General features: G+C 37.2%; 1 protein-coding gene, 1 long non-coding RNA gene and 2 other non-coding genes across 4 annotated transcripts in view; 1 reads left to right on the top strand and 3 right to left on the bottom strand.

The window, feature by feature from the left end:
• zanl (zonadhesin, like) overlaps positions 1-4,883 on the bottom strand; it is a 39,573-nt gene extending 34,690 nt beyond the window's left edge. The window contains exons 1-7 of the mRNA XM_037759563.1: positions 4,855-4,883; positions 3,238-3,260; positions 2,139-2,285; positions 1,702-1,967; positions 597-681; positions 359-511; positions 83-250 (exon numbers count right to left, since the gene is read on the bottom strand). Of these exons, the coding sequence (XP_037615491.1) occupies positions 83-250; positions 359-511; positions 597-681; positions 1,702-1,967; positions 2,139-2,285; positions 3,238-3,260; positions 4,855-4,883 (871 nt within the window). The remainder of the gene's footprint in view (positions 1-82; positions 251-358; positions 512-596; positions 682-1,701; positions 1,968-2,138; positions 2,286-3,237; positions 3,261-4,854) is intronic.
• Positions 4,884-8,851: 3,968 nt separating this feature from the next.
• On the top strand, positions 8,852-8,933 carry trnas-uga. Its single transcript has one exon. It is a non-coding gene; the product is annotated as a tRNA-Ser (tRNA).
• Positions 8,934-9,092: 159 nt separating this feature from the next.
• Positions 9,093-9,166, bottom strand: trnat-agu. The gene has a single exon. It is a non-coding gene; the product is annotated as a tRNA-Thr (tRNA).
• Positions 9,167-12,370: 3,204 nt separating this feature from the next.
• On the bottom strand, positions 12,371-18,899 carry LOC119481995. Its single transcript, XR_005205346.1, has 3 exons — positions 18,785-18,899; positions 16,546-16,551; positions 12,371-12,383 (listed from the first exon to the last, which is right to left on the bottom strand). It is a non-coding gene; the product is annotated as an uncharacterized LOC119481995 (long non-coding RNA).
• Between the last annotated feature and the right edge of the window lie 1,329 nt (positions 18,900-20,228).

Raw genomic sequence — 20,228 nt, 5'->3', positions numbered from 1 at the left:
AAACAAATTCAAGTGAAACAAACATTTTCATGTTGTCTGTGTTCCTGTCTATATGGACATTACAGTAAATGCAGTCTTTCACCTGTGGTGACGGTGTGGACGCTGAGCTCCATGCTGGTGCTGGTGCCGTACAGGTAGTAGTGGAAGGTGAGGTCCAGACATCCAGAGGAGGGGGGTATCAGAGGACTTCTGATCTCAGACTTGGCTCCAGGGATGGCCTCGAAAGAATCCATCAACATGTAGAAACCCACTACATATAGAAGGGTCAAAATAAACAACAAAGAAAAGATGTGAGTGGATGCGAAAAGATTTGTTGAAAATGTTTGAAGTTAGGCAAAAAAAAACAAGAACCACTCACATCCAGGTTTGGAGAAGTCATCATCAGGTCCGGTGCCTTCAGTTGACGTTTGCCCGGTCCACTGCTCAAAGCCGAATAGATCAGGATTCTCAGTTTGACTCGTCCACCCACAAAGCTCATCAACGGTGTCAAAATCACAGCCAGACAGACAAGCTGTGAACAAAACATTTGGACAACCAATGATACAACAGTTTGAGTTTATGTGCTGCTTTATGAGTGTGCTTGTGTGTAAGCTCACAGGGACATGCTCCTTCAGTGATGACGATGTTGTCCAGAGCTGTGTCACAGGAAGCAGAGAAGCCTCTCTTAGCCTCGAACACAATCTATAGATACAGAGCATACATTACCACCCTGCATGATAATAATACAGCAGTTGTACTGTATGACAAGTTATAGATTTATTTCAGCTTTTTGTCCGACCGACTAGGGTACACGCAGAGCTCAGGTATACTTTTTTTCCGCACTGGATCCCAGTTGCCATATGCACATACGGGTACTTTGCAAAAAGTCAAGGCCACGCCCCCTTTTGGGGGATACAAAACACCAAAGATCCCATAGACTTCAATGCCATTTGATGTATATTTGGATTGTAAATTTGACAAGTTCGTATGCATTCATCTCTTGTTATACAAACGTTTGTTTATACACATATCTAATAATTATTTTGCCTGAACCTGAGCATTCGTGATACCTTAATAAATGAAGGTTGATCGCCGCCATGTCCCTTCAGTCTTCGCCCGTCCAACAGTGGCCAGATATTGGTTATCCAGATATCTCTACATATTTGATTGAATCACATTAGGCTAAGTGTTGTCTGTAGATAACCAACGTGTTAATACTAACTGTTTGATCTATAGGCTCCCACTCATGCTAGTCACCGTCACCAGCATCATTTAGTGATTTACCACACTGACAGTGAATATTAAGGTATCGTATGAGCCTCAAATCTCAGTGTGAAAGCCTCAGTTAACCCGCTAAACAACAGCTTTTCTCTCCTGTGACGGCGAGTTTCTTTCCCCCCAAAAGGGAGCGCAGCTTGAAGCCATAAAGTCCCTCAATTACATCTTTTTTAGGACATGGTAGAGGAACAAACCATAGATCAGCGTTTTTTGATTTATTGTTGGTGCAACCAACTACACAGCATCTCTTCGGCATAGCATTATTACTATATTACGGTTTGTTTAATGAAGAAGTTTGGAGACATGTTTCAACTTCTGTTTACGTTGTTACCGTCTATGAGGGACACGGGTTTGGTCACGTGAGCCTACTCTGGATGACGTATTGCCGGTCTGATGTACTTTTGCTGGTTAAATCAAACTCTACAGTGACCCGCTAACACTCACAGTGACGCTCTGACTGCCGCGTTTGGACACGGTGACGGAGCCCTTCAGCCAGGATGGACTCTGGATACCCGTCTTCTTCCAGACCTCCGCCTCACCGCCGAGCTTCTTGGCCAGAACCCTCAACACATTGTGATTGTCCGAGCCGTACATGTAGTAACGAAACTGGACGCAGATCTGAGAGGCCGACGATGAGAGGGCAGGGCTCAGCAGACGAACTTTCTGTCCATTAGCCACATTGTCACACTCTTGGTAGATGTAGAAGCCCTCTGCAGACAGATTGGGACAGGAGGAAGATGTGTATTTATCTTATCATGAATCACAATTCAGTGTTTCCATCCTCAGACTCTAAATTAACCTCAATCATAGCCTGGTTATTACCACTGAGGTAGTTGTGCAGAAATTAAATATTTCGCTGAAACCATGCATTCAGGACTGACCTCCATTAGGGTAGTCTCCACTGGGGCCAGTGTTACTTGTCGGGGTTGGACCTTTGTGTCGGGTCCAGTCACCGTTGTCTGTGCTGTCCTGACTGAACCTGCAGAATGGTTCACTGTCCTGGTTAAAGTCACAGGAAGTCAGCACTTCTGCAGGAGAAACACAACACATGCAGATAGACAATTGGATATTGTAGAGGTCAGTTAGGTTAAGAAGGGCAATTAATATCATTTACCACCAAAACAATCTGTCATTGTTATAAAGGATTTAGCTATTAACAGGTTTCCGGGATTCAAGGATGAGTGGTTCCAAAAAGATGAGATCAGAGGGTTTGAAGCCAATTTGACATAGTGGCAAAACCATGGAAATATGAAATCCGGGTCCAATTTGATGCCATTTGGCCAAAACAGACTTTTCCCCATTGACTTAAATTGTCAAAGGTAAATCAACTCGCCAGTATGAACACTTAAAGGTGCTAAAATTCAGAGCAATCCTATGATGAGAGATTTCCTCCACACGGCTCTCAACATGGCGACGGCTGAGCTGGCGGCTAGCAGCTAATGGTGCTAACAGCACTAACAGCCAAGCCCCCAGGAAGAGCGCCGGTTGTAGATGCCAATTTTTGTAGTGGTCAAACGGCAGCACTACAACTTCTGTGTCCGTCATGTTATGCCATTGGGCCCCAAAATACTTTTTTCTAGTTAGTTTGGTATGCCCTCAAACAAAGCTAGTTAGAGCGGAGCTAGAGCGGAGTCCGAAGAGTTTGGTTAGCATTTAAGCATGTAACATGACATAAATGGACATACAGTAATAGGTCCTCTTTAATTCTCTGAGTGAGGACTGATGTCTCTCTGTATAGTTGGCTCTGTGTATGTTTGGGCTGTGTTAACATGTCTGCGTAGTGTAGAAGTGTTTGTTGGTTATGGATAGGGAAGATAAGGAGCTGTAAAGAGGTAAAGTCCAACATCCATGCCAAGGACAGTGAGGTGGAGTCACATGCCATGCTACTGTGTAAAAGCATGCCAACCAACTCGTACTTATGCTCCGAGATTTAAGAGATAAAGATGCACAGAGTTAATTGCATGATTAAAACCAACTTACCATCTCTGTGTGTTTTCTGCAGGCTGGAAAAGAGAGAAAGACACAGGAACAGATTAAAGTTTGGTTTCAAAGAAGCTTTTTTTCCATTTATAATCAAGTTAAGAAGCCTAATGAGAGAAAACGTTGATTTCCAAATATTACCAAGGATGAATTATGAATTCAAACACCTCTATATGGCGGTGTAATAGGTCCAGATGCATCTATTATGAGAATATAAATTTGCTTGGAATTTAAAATGTAGATGTATCTAAACCTTGAACATAATCCTATGTAAAGGGTTAGTCAACAAAATTTAAATTGATCAAAATCTTTATAGGGATTTAATAGGAATTCACACTGATAGCAGCAGTTCTCAATCTGAGGGTGTGGAATCTCAGAGAGGATAAGAAATACATTTTAAAAAGTCTATATTTTTGCAACTCCTCAGGCTTTTATAATTATTTAAAATTAATCAATCTGAGAAGGAAAACAACACTCTGGCTAGCGATCACCAGCTCGTAGAGAAAATGCAGGGAAAAGTGTAATAATATCAGAATCAGATATACTTTATTGATCCATGGAGGGCGTTACAGTACGGAGGACCACATGAGTCACGTAAAATGTAAATTCAATTCATTATTATTATTATTATTAAATTACATTAAAGTAAATTAAAGTAATTCATTATTTGACGTTTTAATGGGCAATAAAAACAAGAATTATAAAAAGAATTTTCAAATGAAATATGATTCCATCAAAAAATTGTTAAAAATTTTAAAATAATTTAAAAATACATTAATGAATTCATAAATAAATAATGGAATTTAAAATTCTATTGTAAATCCCTTTTTAATTTGAACTATTTATTGATGGATTCATATTTAATTTTTTTAATTCTTGTTTTTATTGCCCATTAAAATGTAAAAAATAATGAATTACTATTAAGTAAGACAATTTACACAAGAAACATTTAAAAGCGTCAAAATAGGACGAGTAAAATTACAGACAAATTACTTCCTAACATAAGTTAAAAGCAACTAAAAATACAATAAAATCATAGTAATTATAAAACCCTAGGGGAAAGCTAAAAGGAACAGATGTGTTTAGTCCATTTATTCATAAATTAATAAATACAATTGCCAACAAAGTTTTTATTTTATTTTATTATTGGATATTTTTATTGTACAATTGGATATTAATCAATTAAATGCTTTATTACTATTTTCGTGACTGATGTGGTCCTCCATATAACAGTTGCTATCACATAAAGAAATATTTAAAATATATATATAAATATAGGAGTATGTAATATGTAACAATATATGTAGAGAATATAAAATAAGAAATGAGAATATAAGAAATATGTACAAATATTTGCATTAAGACAAGCAATATTTGACATATATACCACAAAGCAAATAAGTAAATACAAAATGCAGAGATTTGAATAATTAGCAATTTGACAGAATATTAATTATTGACTCTTTTGATAGTTGATTCCAGTCATACATACAGAAATTTGCTCTACTTTTTCATATGATTTTAACAGATTTTTTGACGTGTTGGTATGACAAAATTGTTAAAAAAAAAGAAGTTTTTTTTTAATATATTTTGGACATGATATGTTTTGGGACTCACCTGAGCTGTGTCGCCTGTCCTCCACACATCCATAAGAGCAGGATTATAAACTTTAACCTATCCATGGCTAATGGTTAGTTAGCAGGAGAGGAAGACCGAGGTGCAGAGCAGAGGACTTTATATAGAGCGACAGGATGGTATGGGGGTGGGGGTCGGACCAGGGTGGATGTATTGGGTGGGTGGTGTGGATGGTGAATTACTTGACGTCGCAAAATGTGTAAATGAGTAACTGTGAGTGATAGGGACAGAGTGTGTTCTCTTTGGGTGTGAGCTTGAAGGTGTGCATCTGAGCCTGTGTGTGTCTACGTGTGCTTTTTGACCTCTGAGCAGTTCAGAAGGTGGGTGGGGATGCCCATCAAACACTATATTACAAATACCAACTCGTACTGTAAGTCGTTATAGAGCTCGTTGTGTAATAAACAGAATACTTTGATTACATGGACGCACCTTTTCAGAGTTTACTGTATATTGATATGCATGAGAGAAAGGCTTGAGTCACAAATTTGATGACTTTGGACTCGATTTGTCAAAATTAAATAAGGCTTGCAACGCGACTTGGATTTTAACTTCAATGATTCGTGACTTCACTTGGACTTGAGCCTTTCGACTTCAAAATACTTGATACCTTCCCCCCCAAACATAAACTAACGTTAACACTATTCATTTCCAGTAAGTCGGCTTTTTTTAGGATTTAGTTCAGTCACACTTGTTTTAAAAAAATTAAATACAAATTTTAAAAAGCATTCTTGATTTTTGTAAAATGAATATATTATTACTCTGTTGTTAAAATGGCATTACATTTAGTGAAGAGTGCATTATGACTTGTTCAGGACTTGAAACTCAAAGTTTAGGACTTGGAACTTAGCAGTCTTGCATTGGGACTTGCCTTGTCAACCTCGATTTGGGACTGGACTTAGGACATGACTTAAATGACTTAAGACTTGACTTGGGACTTGTCAGTCTTGACCTGAGACTTGACAGTCTTGCATTGGGACTTGTCAGACTTGACTTGGTACTTGACAGTCTTGCATTGGGACTTGACAGTCTTGCATTGGGACTTGACTTGGGACTTGTCAGTCTTGACTTGGGACTTGACAGTCTTGCATTGGGACTTGACTTGGGACTTATCAGTCTCTATTTGGGACTTGTCAGTTTTGACTTGGGTCTTGATTTGGGACTTGACAGTTTTGCATTTTGACTGGACTTGGGACTTGTCAGTCTTGAATTGGGTCTTGACTTGGGACTTGATGTGGGACACGATGTGGGACTTGACATGGGACTTGTTAGTCTCGACTTGGGACATGATTTGGGACATGACTTGGGACTCATCAGACTTAGTTTGGGACTTGAAGCGGGACATGACTTTGGACTTGACTTGGGATTTGTTAGTCTTAATTTGGGACTTGACTTGGGACTTGTTAGTCTTAATTTGGGTCTTGACTTGAGACTTGTTAGTCTTAATTTGGGTCTTGACTTGAGACTTGTTAGTCTTAATTTGGCACTTGACTTGGTTATGTGATCACACTGAATTGAAACTGTTCAAATCACCACAAAGCAGCCGTTGAACCCGGGACCCTGGAGTTTCAGGGTCAGCTGGTAATCCCGGCTGGGGACTCAGTATTTGAACAACGGGTGTGTATAAAGAGAGAATGTACTTTCTTTTTCTGTTCTGATCTTTTCTGATGGTTTGCCTTTCTTTGAGTCACACGGGGGTAATGAATGGCGAGCCGTCACCCTGTGCCCTTTCTTATGTTTGAACAAGTATGAGTGCTTTTGATTAATGCTGGAATCTTTCTCTAGCTTAACGTGACATCGGTCAATACTGAAGCTACTTTTTCAAAACTCTCCGTACAGTCTGCATTTCCCACAGTTAATCTCACCTCCAAAACTCACTCATGTAAAAATGAAACCTAAAAATTAAATCTACTGTACCCTGAGCTGTTCTGTGGACTTCACCATCATAAAAAACATCATCAACATGAATCAGTTATCTATGTGTGTGTGGGAGTCCCGGCCTCGTAAAGATACTGAGACAGTGAGCTGAGGACATTCTCATCATGACATGAATACTAAAGAGCTTTCTGATGGGTGTGATTGCAATCGAGTATTCATTTCCTAGGCGTTCTCATCCGAACTCGCCACATACCGACGCTTTGTCAGTACCCCTCGGCGTCAATTTTCGGTCATAGTAAACACATGCTTAACGTTGTTAATTAAACAAAAACGTTTGCTTAGGTTTATGCAACAAAACCACTTTGTTAGGTTTAGGAAAAAAACAACATGGTTGGGCTTAAAATTACTATGTTTGTAAAAAGATATTGAAACTTAAAGGTCCCATATTGTAAAAAGTGAGATTGTCATGTCTTTTATATTATAAAGCAGGTTTAAGTGATATATAAATACTGCGAAAGTATCAAAACGCTTAATCCACAGATAATATACACACAGCCCGTATTCAGAAATTGTGCGTTTGAAACAAGCCGTTTAGGATTTCTGTCCATTTGTGATGTCACAAATATACAATATTTAGACCATTACACGGTTTTAAACGTAAACATTTAAATGTGTCCCAGTTTATTTCCTGTTGCAGTGTATGTAAATAACATCAGCTGACAGGATGTAAACATGGATCCAAACGGTTGCCTAGCAAGGCAATTCCGTCGCAATTACATTGAAATGCGCTAAAACGGAGCGTTTCAGGCAGAGGGTAAATACAGGTATATTCAAGCAGACAGTACGAGGAACACAAAATACAAGTATGAACCTGAAATTATGTTGGGTAATGAGCACGATATGGGACCTTTAACGTTGGGAACATGGGACACAAACAAAGAGCTGATTCTTCTGTATCTTTGAATGTAACATTCAGAAAGACTTGATACGTACTAAAATTAATTCACAGTAAGATGAAACATAATGTACCTAATGGGCTGAATAAGCTCAGTCTACCGCAACATAAATACATAAGATAAGATAAGATATTCCTTTAATAGTCCCGCAGTGGGGAAATTTAAACATATATCAACATTCTTTATATAGAGAAAGCAAGATTAGCCTAATGAATGATACGCATCCATGGAAACACCCCAAGGTAGGGCCAACCAGGGGATTAATCACTGATCTTTGTACCACTTCACCTACACATCACCTTAGCAACAGACTGGGTGTGGCGCAGAAGTGTCTGTTGACTGTTAAAGCAAAGTGCAAGTGGATGTGACAATACATAAACATTGAATTGTCATGGCTACCTCTTAATGAGGACATAAATCTTACTAAAGAGAGTTATTGTGGAAAGAACATTGAAAGATAAGGGTCCTCTCTGGAGAAGCTAAAACTTTGGACCTTTTAGACTTGTAGCCATTAATTAATTAATTGATAAAATGTGACATAAATCAATATTTCTGTTTTGCTTCTTTGTGTATTTATCTTTGTATTAATTCCCTTATTTATTTACTCTTCTGTTTAATTTTCCCTTTTATTTATTTATGTATTTAATTTTACATTTAATTTAATTTTTACATTATTTTTGCTTTTTTTTTTTTATTTATTGATTTTTGGAAGATTCTGTCCTCCATACATAAGTTCTTCACATCGGAAAAAACAAAACAAAACGAAAGACAATAAATACAATTTTGCTAAAAGAGACAAAACAAACAAAAAAATTATGACAATGACACGATAAAATGTTAATAAAATACAGGGAATAAAACAATACAACAAAAAATTAAAAAAATACATTATACAAGTTTCATTTTTTTTTTTTTTATTGATTTTGGTAGGTTTTGTCCTCCATACATAAGTTCTTTACATAGGAAAAAAAAAAAAAGACAATAAATACAATTTTCCTAAAAGAGACAAAACAAACACAAAATTATGACAATGACAAAATGTTAATAGAATACAAGGGACAAAACAATACAACAAAATATTAAAAACAATACATCATGGCATGATCGGTAAATTGAAAAATGTAAAGTATATGACTATATAGTCACTGGCTGCGATGGCCGAGTGGTTAAGGCGTTGGACTTGAAATCCAATGGGATCTTCCCGCGCAGGTTCGAACCCTGCTCGCAGCGGTTGTTTTTTTCATTTGCGACGACACAAACGGAAGTGACGTATTTTCTAGCATTAGAGATAAACCCGTGAATTTGACAGTTTTTCATGAAGTTAAAACGTGTTGTTGTTAAAGTAACAATACTTAAACAGCAATACATAAGTTTTCTTGCGGTTACAAAAGGCACCGCTGGGATTCGAACCCAGGATCTCCTGTTTACTAGACAGGCGCTTTAACCAACTAAGCCACGGCGCCACCTATCACCATTGGCCGGGATAACCGTTTATAAATGAGTGATAAAAGCATGCATAAAATGGTGTTTTACCTTCATAGTTGTATATTTATTTAGTATGCATTAATTTTAAGAGCCTCGGTTTGCATATCACAGCAAACAGACTTGAAATAGATCAGCTTGGATGGCTCACAGTGCATGTTTCTGTAGTAACTATATGGTGCCACAGAGTGGCGCTAAGAAGCCATGAAGACATCATCATTGGGGGTGATTTTTGCAGATGTTTGCAATGTGCAGATGATTTTGCAGATGTTTGCAATGTGCAGCTTTTGCAGATGTTTGCAATGTGCAGGTGATTTTGCAGATGTTTTCAATGTGCAGCTTTTACAGATGTTTGCAATGTGCAGGTGATTTTGCAGATGTTTGCAATGTGCAACTTTTGCATATGTTTGCAATGTGCAGGTGATTTGCATATGTTTGCAATATGCAGGTGATTTTGCAGATGTTTGCAATGTGCAGGTGATTTTGCAGATGTTTGCAATGTGCAACTTTTGCAGATGTTTGCAGCTGTGCAGCTTTTTTATTATCCCATCTGAAAAAAAGTCAATCTGCTTACAAGACATGGACAAAATAATAGAAGTAATATATTGTAATTTATTAACAACAGCCCTGCCACAAATGAAAAACCCTATTGATTGCACATCAATAGGGTTTTTCATGTGATTCAAGTTAAAACTCTCCACACTGTAGGTCACATGATGACATCTGTGCCAGTGGACCTTTTTTAATAATTTTATTTAATTTATTTTAATTTATTGCATGAAATTCAACTCATTTATTTATATAGCACCTTTCATACAAAAATAAATAAATACATAAATAAATATCCTGCTATGGAGGATGGAACCTGCCAAAATGAAAAATAAATGACTAACTAACTAAATAAATAAATAAATAAGTCATTAAATGTAGCAAAAAAAAATATATTAAAAGTAAATGTAGCCATTTATTAATTGATAAATTGTATAAGAAATGTGTAAAGAAAAGAATACATAAATAAATTAGTTTGGGGAAATAAATAAGGGGCGAAATGCAAAGAAGAAAATCATGCAGAAATAAATAAATAAATAAATACACTCATTTGAAAATAAAATACAAAATAAATGCGAAAAATAAATAAATACATTTAAAAAATAATAAATAAATAAATTAAACAGAAGAGAAAATAAATAAGGGAATTAATACAAATATAAGTGAATAAAAAGCAAATTAAAACTAAAATATCAATTATGTCACATTTGATCAATTAATTAATGGCTACATTTATTTTTAATATAATTTTTGCTACATTAAATTACATTTTATTTATATATCGAGTCATTTAAAAAGAAAGTAGGACAGGGCCTCCCGGCGCCAACGTCTCAGGTTCTCCCTCCCTGCTGCTGCTGCTCCTACTTTTCTTGTCCGTAAGAGGCAATAGTTGGAATTGCAGCACAGCTGGATTTCGTTTGTTTTTACATCTTCTCTTTTTCTGTCTGTGTGTGTGTTGCTCTTATGAGCAGCCCTGCCACCAATAAAACCCTATTGATGATCATGCAGTATGTGTGATTCAGGTCACACTGTAGGTCACATGATGACATTTGTGCCACCTTGAGTTATTTTTTAAATAATTTTATTTAATTTATTTTTTCGCTCCGTGTCCCTGGCATGTTGCCTTAAAATATGGTATTAATCACAACAGAGTTGCATAATTGAAAAAAAGCCCATCCTTACACAATGCACAATAATAATGCCAGGAAATTGAAATGAAATCTTCAGAGACTACATTAAGTTATGAGCGGATAAAATATTCTACATTCTGAACATTTCTTAGAAATAGACACACAAACACATATTTTTCTTCTGTGTGTAACTTTCATTTTCCATGAGTTACTTCCTGTTACTAATCACCCCCAGCCACCACTCAGCTTCCTCCTCTCTAACCACATTCAGCGTCTATTATTGGAGCGTTCCCTGTTAGGAATGAACGCTGTCTGCACCGGCATGGAAGTTAAGTCATTTATTTATATAGCCCCTTTCATACAGAACCTGCCAAAATCTAAAATAAATAAATAAATGACTCCCATTCCAATATTTATTTAAATGGACTTGCATTTATATAGCAAGTCCAAATCAAAACTAAATGAGTGAATGAATGAATAAATAAATAAATAAATCTGTAGCAAACATCATAAATTAAATTAATAAATGTCATTAAATGTAGAAAAAATAATATTCAAAATAAATGTAGCCATTAATTAAGTGATAAAATGTGACATAGATTAATATTTATTTTTTTTAATTTGCTTCTTTGTTTATTGATCTTTGTATTAATTATCTTATTTATTTACTCTTCTGTTTAATTTTCCCTTTTATTTATTTATGTATTTAATTTGAACAATTATTTATTTATTTATTAATTTATTTATTTTTGGCAGGTTCCGTCCTCCATACAAGGTGCTTTACATAGGAAAAAACAAAATTTAATAATTTTGCTAAAGACTAAAGAAGACTAAAAGACTAAAAATTACAACAATAACATCATAAATTAAATTAATAAATGTCATTAAATGTAGAAAAAATAATATTCAAAATAAATGTAGCCATTATTAATTGATAAAATGTGACATAAATTGGACTTGCATTGATATAACAAGTCAAAATCAATACTGAATGAATAAATAAATAACTTACATCTTAAACAAATAAATATGTCATTGAATGTGGCAAAAATAATATTAAAAATAAAGGTAAGCATTAATTAATCGATAAAATGTGACTTAAATTGATATTTTTGTTTTAATTTGCTTATTTGTTTATCTTTGTTTTAATTCACTAATTTATTTACTCTTCTGTTTAATTTTCCCTTATATTTATTCATGTATTTAATTTTATTAATTTTTACATTTATTCATCTAAATATCCCTTTAACCGAATAAAAAAATATGTGTAATAAATAATAACAATAAAATAATATATATTTTAGGTTTTTCTGAGGGTGTCTGTGTTTAGGGGAGATGTGTACTTCAGTATTTATAAAATCCTGGCTGTGGCCCTGCATGATGCATATCAATGATTCTTCTACTGTGAATGTGGTTACGGTGATAGAAAGAATTGAATTGTGAGGCACGTATGTGATTCTAAGCCCAGAGTTCATGTGTGTGTTTGGGCGTTTCCCGTCAACCTGTTGGATGTTACTGGCTGCTGCTCATAATTTAACTCGGTCCCACTGCAGATCTCAAGTTATTTCCTGCACAGATGTGTATCGTATAACAACCTAAATATAACATATAGTATGTTTTCACACTCTGCAAGTCCTCCATACTGAGCTGATGAGTCAGATTATCAGACACATTTGTCATGTTAAATACTGACTGTATATGGAGAAGACATTAAAAGTGACACAGCATGTTCCTGACTCATCTTTACATCATGATGTGACTTCGTCATCCGTCATTCTTCTTCTCTGGTCTGCAATTCTCCTTACATTGATGCCTGACATTAAAACTCTATTCTTCTTGCTAACAAAGACCAGATTAAATAAAACCAAGTTATCTTATAATTTATCATAATGGTGTTAAATGGCACATTAAAATTTCCAACAACCGCGGCCTCAAAAATGACCATAAAGCTGTTTTTTATTTAGTGCTTTCCACCAGGTGTCTACTATGGAGGATGGAACCTGCCAAAATCTAAAATAAATGAATGAATAAATAAATAAATAAATAAATAAATAAATAAATAAATAAATGTGGCAAAAAAATAATATTAAAAATAAATGTAGCCATTAATTAATTGTTAAAATGTATAAGAAATGTATAAAGAAAAGAAAACAGAAATAAATACATTAGGTAAAATAAATAAGGGACGAAATGCAAAGGAAAAATCATGCATAAATAAATAAATAAATACACACATTTAAAAATAAATGTAAAATAAATGCAAATAAATAAATAAATACATTTAAAAAATAATAAAAAATAAATACATAAATAAATTAAACAGAAGAGCAAATAAATAAGGGAATTAATACAAAGATAAGTAAATAAAGAAGCAAATTAAAAGAAAAATATAAATTTATGTCACATTTTATCAATTAATTAAAAGCTCCATTTATTTTTAATATTATTTTTGCTACATTTAAAGACATATCTATTTATTTATCGAGTCTTTTGAAAAGAAAGTGGGACAGGGCCTTCCGGCGCCAACGTCTCAGGGCCTCCCTCCCTGCTGCTGCTGCTCCTACTTTTCTTGTCCGTAAGAGGCAATAGTTGGAATTGCAGCACAGCTGGTTTTCGTTTGTTTTACATCTTTCCCATCTCTTTTTCTGTCTGTGTGTGTGTTGCTGTAATGAACTGACAAAGGAGCAGGAAGTGGTGATGAAGTCAGTACATATCTCTCAGAGGGGTACTCCTCAAGAGAAGTGCTGCCTGGGAGAAATGAGTAATATTTTATAAATAAATCTCTTTCAATGTACACCGTTTTTCCATGTCATTCCCGGGGGAACAAGCGTGCACAGTTGAGTAACGGTGGTGTGGGCTGGGCCGAGTTAACACATACCCTACAACCAGCAGGATGGTTGAACTGAATCTGTGCTCCATTTATTAGAAGCAGCTCTCTGTTCCTCGCTCTGTTATTGTCGTAAAAAGATCACACTTTACTGGAAGTGAGCGGGATTTGTTGAGCCCAACTGTGAATCGAGCAAATGGAAGAATGTGCTCAGGGTCGGGCCTCGACTTGTACCGACAACTCTTGAGGGGTTGAACCTCCACCAGGACGCAGAGGGAGATGGAAACACAGCAGGGGAAAGTTGACTGAGGTTGAAGGGGCATGTTTGTCATGGTGCTGTGAGGAATGAATCACTGCAGGGAGGTTAGGCTCCTGTTGGAACATAAGAACATATTGTCTCCGGTGCCTTCAAAATGTGCATTTCCCTTGTTGTTTCCACATGTTGCTCCCATAGTTGTTTTCCAAGACATTTATTTCTATAAATAGATAAATTCTGGTGGAAAAAAAGTCAGTGATTTATTTATTATTATCCACCTGGAGATTATGTATTCGGTCTTGTGTGTGCATGTCTGTCTGTCCACGGCTAATCTTGCATACTAGTGGACCCATTAGCTTGATATTTTTTGTGCTCATGCATGCTCGTGGTTGCAGTAATTTTCACTTTTTGAAAAACATATTTTATTTATTATATTTATTTATCGTTTTATACCGCCAATTAGACTGTTGTCAGGTTATTAAATAGGCGTTATCAGCCGCTATAAGCCCCAGAGATGTGGGTCAATAGGGGCCTACTACACCCACTTGTAGGTTTTATCATCTATTCACATGGTAGATCACAGAAAGAAGGAATAAAAGAACACGACAGTGACCTCTAGCGACCGTAGTAACCCCAGAATGGGTGGAGGTCAGGGACGATGGATGGGACACAAAATACATGGTTTTCATCCAGGAGGCTGGAGTTTGCATCCCATGTGAAGCCAATAATGTGTAATGTGTTTTTCCCTTTTTCTTTTTTTTTGCCTAAATCTAAAGAAGTTGTATTTCTGTTGCCTAAACCTAAAGAAGTTGTAGTTTTATTGCCTACACCTAAAGAAGTTGTAGTTTTGTTGCCTAAACCTAAAGAAGCCTTTTTGTTTGTGTTCAAAACGTGATGTTTCATTCAGTTTTTATGTTAGAACGTGTTGCTTTTAAGTTTCACTTTCACTTTTACAACGTAGTAGGTGTACTAGGCTCCTATTGACCCACATCTATGGTGCTTATAGCGACTGATAACACCTATTTAATGGCCCGATAACAGTCGAATCGGGTGAAAAAACTGCACAGAGCCGGTGCAGGCAGCTGCATAAATTACAATGAGAGTGCATCTGTTGTGTAAGACGTGAGAGTGAAAAACACGTCTGATGCGCTTGCGGTCTAGACGGGTGGCAATTGTTTGCAATTGCATTCTGCATTCTACTAAGTGTACTTTTCTACAGTAGTTTGTTAATGTATTTCTTAAAGCATATTTAAGGAATGTAAACATTTTTAAATAAAATAACATGAAATGTAAACTAACAAATTCCCAGAAAAATACAGACGACATAACATCTGTGTTCTGATGGTATCTACAGCCCTGTCTGACAGCTAGAGCCTGGACTATTATCAGTCTGAATGACTTCTGCTGAGTCTGTTGTCTAATCAGGTCCTTTTATGAGGCCCAGTCACTGGACCCACAACAGCAGCCGTGTGTCAGGGATGACAAATTTAAAAGGCTGAAGCAAAACTCCAATGAGGGAATATCCTTTGGGAGAATCAATAAATATTTATCCTACATAATAACATGATAAATGTTTGAAATAGATTTTTTGTAATGATTTTTTTTTCTTTGTTATGATCACAAATTAGCCAACACCTTATACGATTAAAATTTGAACATGAGCCAACATGACCAACATGTTACTGACACACTTTATCTTCTAATTTGTCATCCGTCTGTATTTTTCCCGGCGTACCTCCAACCACAAACACACCCGCTCTATCACCAAGCCCTTTTTGCACTTCTCACTATATACTTAACTGAACTCTTTTTTCCATGTGAATTCATTTAAGTGGTGCCCAAAAAAGCATCCTTGTAATTCCCTGTGGTTGGATGTGTCATTAGGTGAGGAATGGGGTTGAGTTAAGGGCCGATGAGTGAGTGTAGTCATTGGAAAGTTCTCTTAAGTAATATTAATGTGTTTTGGTTGTGCACACAAATACACACCCAAGCCCACTGGGTTAAAGAGCACCAGACTAAACACTATTTGTTTTTTTGCTAGACTCTGTTATCGAAGTTACAGTTACAGATGAGGGTGCACTCTCAAACACTGACTCATGGGCCCTCATGGGTGGTGCAAATGAGGTTAAACGAGACGGTGAGTCGCTCTCTTCTGCAGGTAGGAAGGAAGGGGTGGGGTGGAGGTAAGTCAGAACTTGCAGATAAATTAATCTGCGGGTAAATCAGCTGCTCTATCAACACTCAACATAGCGTCATCTAGGCGTAAACACGGCAGCAACATTGTTGTAAACGGATAAAGAGTATGCCGAAATAACAACATAATGATGCCAATTTGTAGAAAGTCTGAATTGATGCTTTGTCAAATCTGTCCGCACGACGACAATCAAACCACTTTTAAATTGCTTGTTTTCTGAATGGAGTTTGGATCGATCAGTGCCAGGCTGTGCAGCTGCTCCATCAACACTCAAGATAAAATCATCCAGGTATAAATACGGCAGCGACGTTGCTGTTTATACCATAAACAGTCTGTGGTTTATACACAGAGTTTGGTCCGGTCTCTGTACTAATATTATGTATACTATCGTAGCTCTGGGTGACAGACAGCTGCGATATTTATTTCCTCCATCTCAACGCTGGTAGGCTTTCGCGACACAGCGTCACGCCAATTTCTGCCTCAAGTTGAAATATTTAAACTCCTGCGAATACACAAATGACGCGAATTTCGCATGTTCGCGTCACGTCATTCGCGTTGCTCAACACAAATTTGCATCTGTTCACCTCTTTGCATTGACTTTGTATGTAATCGCTCGAAAAGTTCCCTACGCTCTTGGTGCGAACACACCATTAGGCAGGAGGTTGCGGGGGACCTTTGAGCGTAGAAAGCGTGATGCCAAGGGGCATGACGCCAACGCCAAGGGGCATGAGGCCAACGCCAAGGGGAGTGACGCCAACGCCAAGGGGAGTGACGCCAAGGAGCTGGGATGAGAACAAACCTAACAGGACCTTAACGATAAAGGCGGTAGATCAGAAAATGCTTATATGAATAATTTTTGCGATTTATCATTTGTAACAGATTGAAAAGGGATCATCCTGGCAACTTGGGCAGCGGATAAGAAAATGCTTATACGGGTCATTTTGGAAAGCTTTGACATGTTTACGTTGCCTCCGAGGGCAGATGTGAACCTACATTTGAATTGAAGGTTCGATCTTGAGCTTGGGAATTGCGGCTTGACAAGAAAACTTTCAACACAAAGTCAAACTTACCTCAGCTGAAAACTTCGGAAACAACAAGTTGGATTTTTTGTTTTTTTACATCAGAATGATTTATCGTCCAAAGAACTAAGAAGCCCCAAGGAACTAAACAGCAGCTACCCAACAAATTAAACTCCCTTTAGCGCATTTATGATTGCGTTTTACATCATCTGAAGGTTCCTGGAAATGTTTGTGCTGTCTGTGTGCATGCCATGCAAGGAAACATTAGGTGGATCCAGGCCAAATCAAGATCAGGGCCAAGATAAGAGTCCAGTATGAAATCACTGCAGGGCTTATCTAGATTTATGACTGCTCCGGTGTTGGAGAGCTCCAGTATGTGAGGTGTCTCTGACTCTTTGGTCTGATCTTTGGAACTAGCCAGGTTATGTAACTATGCATGTCCAGGTGTCTAGATTAATGCAAGTGTATTCATGAATGCAGCGTGCCAATCGGCTGTGTGTACATTCGGTCTGGTTCACCAAAACCTCACCCACTTACTCACTCTTAACCGCATGCGGGTTAACACAAGACAAACAGTAGAGTTTCCATTCCTTTTTCCTTTCAACTCCTACTTTGTGGTTCACCATCAGAGATCATCCTGTACATCCTGTTGCATAAACACTGTGACCTTTGAGCATCATTCTGTTCAGTGCAATGGAAAGATTATGCAATGAAGTTTCGGAAGAACTGTTCCTTTATGTGTTGAGAAAATTCTCCTATACGTCTTAAGCTAAATAAACTGTTTAACCCCCTGAGACCCGCGATCCCGACTGACTTAACTGTCTTTCAGAGACTCTAGTAGGTTCGGTTCTAGGGTTAAAATGAAGCTACAGATATTATATGAAACAAGAAAACCTAAGGAATCCATTGGTACCAACCACGTCATGCTAGCTAAGGAAGGTTGGGCGAGGAAAATCTGGTAGTCCCAGTGTTATACTTCTGGGAAATCATGAGGAAATTCACAACCGTACTGTCAGGTCTTTACTCAAGTACAATATAATGTATGCTTGAAAAATCACAGATGTTATCCATGACGTGATATCATTGATTGAGGATAGTTGTTACTGAGTTTGTTAGTTAATTTTGGTTTGTTGATTTGGATTTTAATATCAGTTTCTTTTTTGTTTTTTAAGAAAAAGTATTTGGTTTAATTTCACTTAGGCTCACTTTCCATTAAGAGTGCTAAACTGTCACTATTGCCACACAGTGGGCTGTTGCGGTTTACTCAGCAGCATGAATAACGCCAAAGTGTGCTCAGGTCATTCTTGGTCATGGAAATCATGGGTCCTGTTGCTGTTATCAAGGATGATGAATGTGTCATTTCGACAAATTCTTATAGTGTGAGATGATGCATTTACCGCTCACAGCAGCAGCTTTCCCCTTAATGTCTGAGTTGTTATCAACAACACGCACGCACACTTCTACTTCCCTTTTCTCCTTTATATAGGATTGATGACGGCGTTCCTTTGGAAATACCAGAAGTAGAGGAAATAATATTAATTCTGATGTCTGCTCTGGTTTTCTTGCCACACACTAATTCTCCTGTTATTCCAGATCCAGCCAGTCGCCCTTTGGGGTTATGCACCCAATTTGACTGTTTTCAGGCCATTTAATAGGCGTTATCAGTCGCTATAAGCACCATAGATATGGGTCATTAGGGGCCTACTATACCTACGACGTTGTAAAAGTGAAAGTGAAACTTAAAAGCAACACGTTCTAACATAAAAACTGTACGATACGTCACGTTTTGCACACAAACAAAAAGGCTTCTTTAGATTTAGGCAACTAAACTACAGCTTCTTTAGGTTTAGACAACAAAACTACAGCTTCTTTTTGGTTTAGGCAATAAAACTACAACTTCTTTAGGTTTAGGCGATAAAACTACAACTTCTTTATGATTAGGCAACAAAACTACAACTTCTTTAGGTTTAGGTAATAAAACTACAACTTCTTTAGGTTTAGGCAACAAAACTACAACTTCTTTAGGTAATAAAACTACAACTTCTTTAAGTTTAGGCAACAAAAACTTCTTAAGGTTTGGGCAAAAAAAAACAGTTACGTTTGGAGGTCGCTGTCGTGTTCTTTCATTCCTTCTTTTGGGGATCTACCATGCGAATAGAAACCTACTAGTGGGTGTAGTATGCCCCTACTAACCCACATCTATGGAGCTTATAGTGACTGATATTGCCTATTTAATAGCCTGACAACAGTCTAATCGGCTGGCCCCTCAGACAGCATGAGTCCGACACTGTGCCTCACCTACCAACCTCAGTATAATTCTATTCAACGTGTTTTCCAACATACCACGGTACTAAGAATGTCCAAAAGCAATAAGGTAACCTATTATTATGAGTCTCTGCTGGGATGCCGGGAAGTGACTATCTCTGCCCCCTTGATTCACTTCCTGTTTTTAATCCCGTGAGGCGTGTGCTGTCGTCTGATGCGACATGACAAAACCTGACAAAAGCAGGGTTGTTTCTGTTTGTTCCTCCTTTCACTTAGGGGGGGGGGGGGGGTCTCTACAGTTACCACAGAGTTGTACAAACAAACACCTTTCTGCCAGAAACTAGGAACACGTCAGAGCATCTTTATGCTGACTGGGGCTTCAAACCCTAAAGATGTTCTCCAATCCAAATACTGATGCAGGCTATAGTCAATATTTTGTGTCCTATTTGTTTAAAGCTGCAGTGCGTAAAATTGCAGCAAATGTTAGGGCTGTCAATCGCTAATTAATCACGCGTTTCTTATCTGTTCAAAATGTAGATTTGTCAAATATTTAACACTCATATCAACATGGGAGTTGACAAATATGCTGCTTTATGCAAATGTATGTATATATTTATTATTGGAAATCAATTATCAACACAAAACAATGACAGATATTGTCCAGAAACCCTCACAGGTACTGCATTTAGCATAAAATATATGCTCAAATCTTAACAAGGCAAACTGCAGCCCAACAGACAACAACAGCTGTCAGTGTGTCAGTGTGCTGACTTGACTATGACTTGCCACAAACTGCATGTGAT

This window comes from Sebastes umbrosus, chromosome 22 (genome assembly GCF_015220745.1).
Source record: "Sebastes umbrosus isolate fSebUmb1 chromosome 22, fSebUmb1.pri, whole genome shotgun sequence".
NCBI classification, from domain to species: domain Eukaryota; kingdom Metazoa; phylum Chordata; class Actinopteri; order Perciformes; family Sebastidae; genus Sebastes; species Sebastes umbrosus.
Note: the sequence above shows the minus strand (reverse complement) of the source record. Positions and strands in the feature narration are given on the sequence as shown.